This window comes from Parus major, unplaced genomic scaffold (genome assembly GCF_001522545.3).
Source record: "Parus major isolate Abel unplaced genomic scaffold, Parus_major1.1 Scaffold382, whole genome shotgun sequence".
In the NCBI taxonomy this organism is placed as follows: domain Eukaryota; kingdom Metazoa; phylum Chordata; class Aves; order Passeriformes; family Paridae; genus Parus; species Parus major.
This window is the reverse complement of record NW_015379302.1, coordinates 3,909-10,655: the sequence shown is the minus strand read 5'-3', so window position 1 is coordinate 10,655 and position 6,747 is coordinate 3,909. Positions and strand designations below refer to the sequence as shown.

General features: G+C 66.9%; 1 protein-coding gene across 1 annotated transcript in view; it reads right to left on the bottom strand.

Moving 5' to 3' along the window:
* Positions 1 to 6,078, bottom strand: part of TBKBP1 (TBK1 binding protein 1) — a 9,968-nt gene extending 3,890 nt beyond the window's left edge. The window contains exons 1-7 of the mRNA XM_015616241.2: positions 5,699 to 6,078; positions 4,172 to 4,396; positions 3,972 to 4,094; positions 3,777 to 3,881; positions 3,295 to 3,436; positions 3,053 to 3,213; positions 2,511 to 2,560 (exon numbers count right to left, since the gene is read on the bottom strand). Of these exons, the coding sequence (XP_015471727.1) occupies positions 2,511 to 2,560; positions 3,053 to 3,213; positions 3,295 to 3,436; positions 3,777 to 3,881; positions 3,972 to 4,094; positions 4,172 to 4,393 (803 nt within the window). The 5' untranslated portion in view covers positions 4,394 to 4,396; positions 5,699 to 6,078. The remainder of the gene's footprint in view (positions 1 to 2,510; positions 2,561 to 3,052; positions 3,214 to 3,294; positions 3,437 to 3,776; positions 3,882 to 3,971; positions 4,095 to 4,171; positions 4,397 to 5,698) is intronic.
* Between the last annotated feature and the right edge of the window lie 669 nt (positions 6,079 to 6,747).

Below are 6,747 nucleotides of genomic sequence, written 5' to 3'. Positions count from 1 at the left end.
GAAAGGGAGGGAAGGGAGGAAAAAGAGGAAAAAAGGAAAAGAAGGGAAAGAAAAGAAGGAAAAGAAAGAGGAGGGAAATGAGGAAAAGGAAAAGAAGGGAAAGAAAAGAAAGAAAAGAAAGAGAAGGAAGAAAAGGAGGAAAAGGAAAAGAAGGAAAGAAAGAAAGAGAAGGAGGAAAAGAAGGGAGAATAAAAAAGAAAAGATGGAAAAGGAGGAAAAGAAGGAAAGGAAGGAAAAGAAGGAAAGAGAGGGTAAGGAAAAGAATAAAAGGGAGGGAAGGGAGGAAAAAGAGGAAAAAAGAAAAGGAAGGAAAAGAAAGAGAAGGAGGAAAAGGGAAAGAAGGGAGGATGAAAAAGAAAAGATGGAAAAGAAGGAAAGGAAGAAGGAAAAGAAGGAAAAGAAAAAACAAAAACCCCGGGGGACACACACAGGATGTCACCTTTGTGTCCCCCAGACCCCTTTTTTCTGCAGAGCTGGAGGAGCCAGAGCTGGGGACGTGCACCCATGGGTGCAAGAATCATTAAAACCCCCAGAATCCCCCCAAAAACACCGGGTGGGGAAGGGGGAGGGCTGGACCGACCCCCCCAAATCCTCACCCTGCTCTTTCCAGCGCTTCCCTCAAGATCTGGCTCCTGGTTTTTCGCGGGAGGGAGAGCAAGAGGGAATAACCGCGAGCTCAAAAAGCCGAAATAAAAGTCTAAACCTCAGCAAAGAAACCAAAAAAAAAAAAGAAAAATAAAGAGAGGAAGATCGGGACGCGGGGGGACCCGCGCCCCACGCAGACCGCGGCAGAAAGACCAGAAAATCACCCGGAGATGGAAAACGCCGATAAGGCGCTTTTCACACCCAAAAAAACGGTGCCAGAGAGAAGCAGGTGACAAAAAAAGAGCTGAATCGACAAGAAAAGAGCGCGGAGGGAAAAGCTGTGCCCGGGGAGGGGGGAAGGAGCCCCCGGGGTGAGGAGACAGCCCTGCCTCAGTTTCCCCATCCCAGCGTGGTGGATTTGGGCTTAAAAAATAAAGATTTTGGGGGTTCGGGGAATGTGAGTGGAGATGTTTGGGAGTTTTAATTTCCGTGGATGTTGTGGGAAAGCGGTGAGAGGGACGGAGGGACAACCTGGGGGTGAGCTCGGGAGAGGGAAATGTGGAAATAAAGGGAATTAAGGAAGGGAAGGGAGAGATGGGAGCCCCCCAGGGAAGGATCCAGCCCCCCCTGGATCCCCACGCTCTGATCTGCACCAGGACGACAGGAAACGGCGGCAGCATCCAACACCTCTGGAAAAGGAGGGGATGGATCCAGCCCCCCACAACAACACCCCAGCACCTTCCCGGCCCCGCGTGTCACCTTTTATCTGTCCACAGCTCGGGCCCGCTGTCACCGCCCGGGCTGGGGACAGCGGGGGAACGGGGACAGCGCCGAGTGAAAGCGGGGACATCGGCCCCGCCTCGGTGTCACCGTCAGCCCTCGGGGGTTCCGGGGGTCCGGGGACATCGCCCCCACCTCGGTGACACCGTCAGCCCTCGGGGGTTCCGGGGGTCCGGGGACATCGCCCCCGCCTCGGTGTCACCGTCAGCCCTCGGGGGTTCCAGGGGTCCGGGGATATCACCCCCGCCTTGGTGACACCGTCAGCCCTCGGGGGTTCCGGGGGTCCGGGGACATTGCCCCCGCCTCGGTGACACCGTCAGCCCTCGGGGGTTCCGGGTTCACGGCCCCGTTTTCCCTCGGCTCTCCCCGGATTTGGGGTTGTTTTGACTCAAAGCTCCAAATCTGTGGGTTCAAAGTGTCCGTCCCGGCACCCCACAGTGCTCGGGGCCCCCCAGAACTGGTGGCAAAGGGGACACGGGGAGGGGACAATGAGGGACGGAGGAGAGACCTGGCACCCAAACCCGGCTGTGGTGGGGTTTGGAACAGGGATGGAACGGCAGCTCCGAGGGGCCGGGAAATGCTCCCGGGACTGCCCAGGCTGGAATGTGGCGGGGATTGAACCGAGCCCGGTGCTCGGGACGGATCTGAGCCCGGTGCTTGGGACGGATCCGAGCCCGGTGCTTGGAATGGATCCGAGCCCGGTGCTTGGGATGATTTGCTTTGGAACGACTTTGGTGCCACAGGGTTGGCGCGGGTCGGTGCCGCCCGGTTCCGCCCGGTTCCGCCCGGTGCCGCTCGGTGCCGCTCGCTCGGCAGCCGCGAACCGTCAGTGCCCTCTGGAGGCAGCTCCGAGCCGACACCGGGCACCAGAACGACGCAGGGACACCGGGAACCGGGCACCGGGACAACGCAGGGACACCGGGAACCGGGACAACGCAGGGACACCGGGAACCGGGCACCGGGACAACATTCGGCACCGGGCACCGCTCAGCTCCAAACCCCCGGGGAGCAGCGAGTGATTTTGGGGTGCGGGGTCCCCCCCGCTGCAGCATTTCAATGCGGGGAACCCCCCCGGGAGCCGTCGGTGCCCCGCAGCCGGTCCCGTGTGTCCCCAGCCCTCGGGCCAGTCCCCTCCCAGCACTTACTGGTCATCGCCCACCTTCTTCACCCAGGCCATGTCCCGCTCCGACTGCTCCTGGGGACAGAGAGCCGCGGTCAGCACCGGGACCCCCACCAGGGGCATGGGGAGGGTCCTGTGGGGTCACACCCTGCCCCAATCCAGCACCGGGACCCCCACCCGGGTCATGGGGGGGTCCTGGGGGGCTCAGACCGAGCCCAAATCCAGCACCGGGACCCCCACCCGGGGCATGGGGAGGGTCCTGTGGGGTCAGACCCTGCCCTAATCCAGCACCGGGACCCCCACCCGGGTCATGGGGAGGGTCCTGTGGGGTCAGACCCTGCCCCATTCCTGCTCCCGAACCCCCACCCACCGGGAATGAGGGGTCCTGTGTGGTCAGACCGAGCCCCGTTCCTGCTCCCGGACACCCCCCGGCACCGGGACCCCCACCCCGGGCATGGGGGGGGGTCCTGTGGGGTCAGACCCTGCCCCATTCCTGCTCCCAGAGGGGTCAGATCCCGGACCCCCACCCAGCCGTGACTGGCCCCCAGGTCCGGCCCTGCCCCTCACCTGCTCCCGCGTGTCCTGCAGGTGTTTGAGCTCCGCCTGCAGCCTCTCGCACTCTGCCTTGAGATGCTCCTCGCGGTGTTGGGCGCGCTGGTTCTCCTGCCGCGCCGCCTCCAGCTCAGCCTCCAGCCCGCGGCTCTGCCAGCCCCCGGCGCGCTCCAGCACTGCGGGCACCGCTCGGCTCAGCCCCCGGCCCCGCCGCGGGGTCTCGGGGGGCGCGGCGGGGCGGGGAGGGGGCGGCTCACCATGGCTCAGGCCGGGGTTGGGGTGCAGGGCGATGAAAGGCACGTCCTGGGTGCCCAGCCCGGGGAAGGCGCCGCCGTCGCGCTGCCGCAGTTGCTGCTCCAAGCTCCGGATGCGGCTCAGGTGAGTCTCCACCAGCGCCCGCTGCACGGGGAGGGGACGGGGCTGAGCCCCGGCCGAGCTGTGCTCCCTCCCCGGGGCTCATCCCGCACCCCCAGCCCCGCACAGCCGGATTTTGGGGTCGCTTTTGGGAGTGACATGGCAGGAGTGGCTGGGAAAGGGGAGCCGGGGATGCCCGGCTGGCCCTGGCACATGTCCCTGGAGCCGGGATCATCCCTTGGAGAGGGAAGATGGATAAATCTGAGCATCCCTAAAATCCCCAGCGTGGCCGAAACGCTTCCCTGCATCCCCAGGGATGCTGCCGTGGAGAAGGGAAGGGAACCCCGCTGTCCCTCGCTGTCCCCCGCTGGTGGCTGTCACCCACCATCTCTCCCAGCTCGGTCTCCAGATCCGCCTTCTCCACGCACAGCTTCTCGTACGCCTGGATCATCTCCTCCAGCTGCTCCTCCCGCTCTTTGCTCTTCTGGAGCTGCCGGGGGGAAGGTGGAGGGGATTTGGGAATGGGTGGGTGGCTCGGGGGCCCCCCCAAAGCCCCCCCAGACCCGGTGTCCGCGCTCACCTCGTGCTGGAACTGGTTGAGCTGCTGCTGCAGCGACGCCTTCTCGCTCTTGAGCAGCGAATTCTCCTTGGCCTCGTAGAGGGAGAAGATGTGCTCCTCTCCGAACTCACCGATCAGGGGGTACTGCGGCCGCGGGGCAGGCGGTCAGCGGGGTCCCCCCGGCCCCACGCGCCCCCCCGGGGCTCCCCCTCACCCCTCACCTTGACCTCGTACATCTTGAGGCGGCGCTTGAGCGTGGAGTTCTCCCTCTCCAGCCCCGTGAGCCGGTTCTTGATGTCGTCGTAGGCGGTGATGAGGGCGAAGTGCGAGGCCGAGCACATCTCGCCCGACAGGTCGGTGTTGGGGCTGTCCAGCCAGTCCTCGTCGGGCCCCAGCGCCTCCTGGGTCAGGATGCTGATGTCGTCCTCGAACATGGAGTCCATGTCCTGCCTGCGGGGACACTCGGCTGGCACCGCACGGACCCGCCCGGGGCAGCGCTGGGGCCGCGGGGAGGCTGCGCTGGGGCAGGGGGAGCCCGGCTGGGTCACAGCGGGGTCTGCGGGAGCTCAGCCGCTCCCGGGGGCAGCGGGGGACAGTCCCAGGAGCTGCCACCGGCAGCGGCCCCAGCCCCACGCTGTCCCCTGCGGTGACAAGGGGACCCCGGCCATGCGATCCCCGGGGAAAGGGGGGCATGGAGATCCTGACACCCCCCCAGCCTCCATCACGACGCGGATGAGAGCAGAGAGCACCCCCGGCAGAGCCCCCCGGAGGAGGTGAGGGGGACACGGTGACTTTCCTCGCGTCCCCTCCCGGGAACGAGCACCAGAAATAGCGTCCGGTGCCGCTGCCTCCCGCCCTGCGCCGCACGGGAGCCGCTTCCCGGCCTCCCACGCCTCGCTCAGCCGTGCCCTAAATACCGGCGCTGCCGCTCGTGGCCCCCGGCGCTGTCCCCAACCCCTCCCGGGGGACCCCACCCCGCCCGTCCCGCTCTGCCGCAGCGCTGGCCCCAGCACGGGGCGAGCGAGGCTCCCGAAAACGCCTCCCCCGGTGGCTCCCGGGGTGTTTCCCGGTGGGAAAAGCGTCGGAGAGCGGCGCGGCCTCGCTCCGGAGCTGTCCCCTGTCCCGGGCGGGGACGCGGTGGGCAGCGGGAGGCGGCCGGGCAGGCGCAGCCTGGGAGGCTTGGCAGACATCTGGGAGCCACCGCCGCACGAATAATTCATGGCACAAAGCTGGCAGAGGGAGGAGAGAGCTGCAGGGTGACGGGAGGGGGACAGCGCGGTCCCCTGGAGCCGCTGGTGGAGCCTGGGGACAGCCCCGGGGCAGCCCCAGGCCGGGGGTCCCGGGGGTCCCGGGGACAGCCGGGGGGCTCCGCTGGGACACGGAGAATAAATCACGGACAGAGCCCCGGCACTGCGACCCCTCCAGGGGTCTGAAATGCACCCCCGGGGCGGTGACAGAGGGGACACAGCTCTGCTCGGGCAGGGAGGGCACTGCCATCACCCCCTGGGGAAACTGAGGCACCCCCAAAGCGAGGATGAGACTCCCCAAGCTCCGGTGGCCCCCCCAAAATGAAGATCCCCGGAACCCTGGGGGGTTCCCAGGCCCTGCCAGCGGAGGCACCACGGTGACAGAACCCTCTTTGTCCCCAACATTCAGGGCCTGGAGGAGTCCCCAAGCCGGTCCAGAGCACCCCGGGCCGTCCCTGCTGCTGCCCAGCTTGCCGTGCCTCAGTTTCCCCGCCCGGACACCTGCCTTGCAGCGGGCCCCAGGCGCGGGGCGAAGCGGCGCGGGCTGGGCAGGGCTGCGGCGCGGGCACGGGCGTGTCACAGGCGTGTCACAGGCGTGTCACAGGCGTGTCACAGGCGTGTCACGGGGGTGTCAGGGGGGTGGCACAGGTGAGCCTCAGGTGTGGGAGCTCCGGGCATCGGTCACGGCGGGATCGGCGGGAGCCGGAGCTGCTCTCATCGGCTTCCAGGCAGGGTCCCCACGGCGCCGCCGCTCCCTCCGCGCTCCCGGCCCCTCCTCGAGGCCTGCAAATGCCTTGGGAAAAAAAACAAAATTTGGGGCTGCGGCTCCCCGGGACTGGGAGGGCTCGGCCGGCCACTGGGAATGGGGACGGGACTGGGAATGGGACTGGGAATGGGACTGGGAATGGGGATGGGAATGGGGATGGGAATGGGGATGGGAATGGGGATGAGGATGGGGATGGGATGTGCCAGGCTGTGGATGCTGCCGGGCCGCTGGGCTGGGGACAGGATTTGGCAGCCCCAAAAAACCTTTTGGGGGTCAGGAGGACGCACTCGGTAGGACCCGGCCTAGGGCAGCCCCCCCTGTCCCGACCCTCCTCGAGGTCCCCTCCTCATTGCTGGGACCCCCCGGGCTCTGTCCCGGTTCTCAGGGGCCGGGGGCACTGCCACGGCCACGAGCGAGAGCAGCGGGGGTGGAACCGGCGGGGAACCGGGGGAGAACCGGCGGGGAAAGGGGGACGGGTCGAGCGCGCCCCCGACCCCGGGAGCCGGGCCCGGTGCGCGGGTGAGCGAGAACGGGGGTCGCAATAGGGTGAGCGGGGGGGGGGGTCCGGCCTGCGGCGGCCTCGGAGCCTCCGGGAAACCGTCCCCGAACGCCCCCGGCCCGGCCCGGTACCGCCCGGCCCCCCGCCCCCAGCCCGGGGCCGCACCGCGCCGGGGGTCGCAGGGCGGGGGACGGGGACGGAAACGCAGGAGGGTCCGAGGCGGAGCCGGGACGGGATGAGGATGAGGATGAGGATGAGGAGGCAGCCGGGAATGGGGATGAGGAT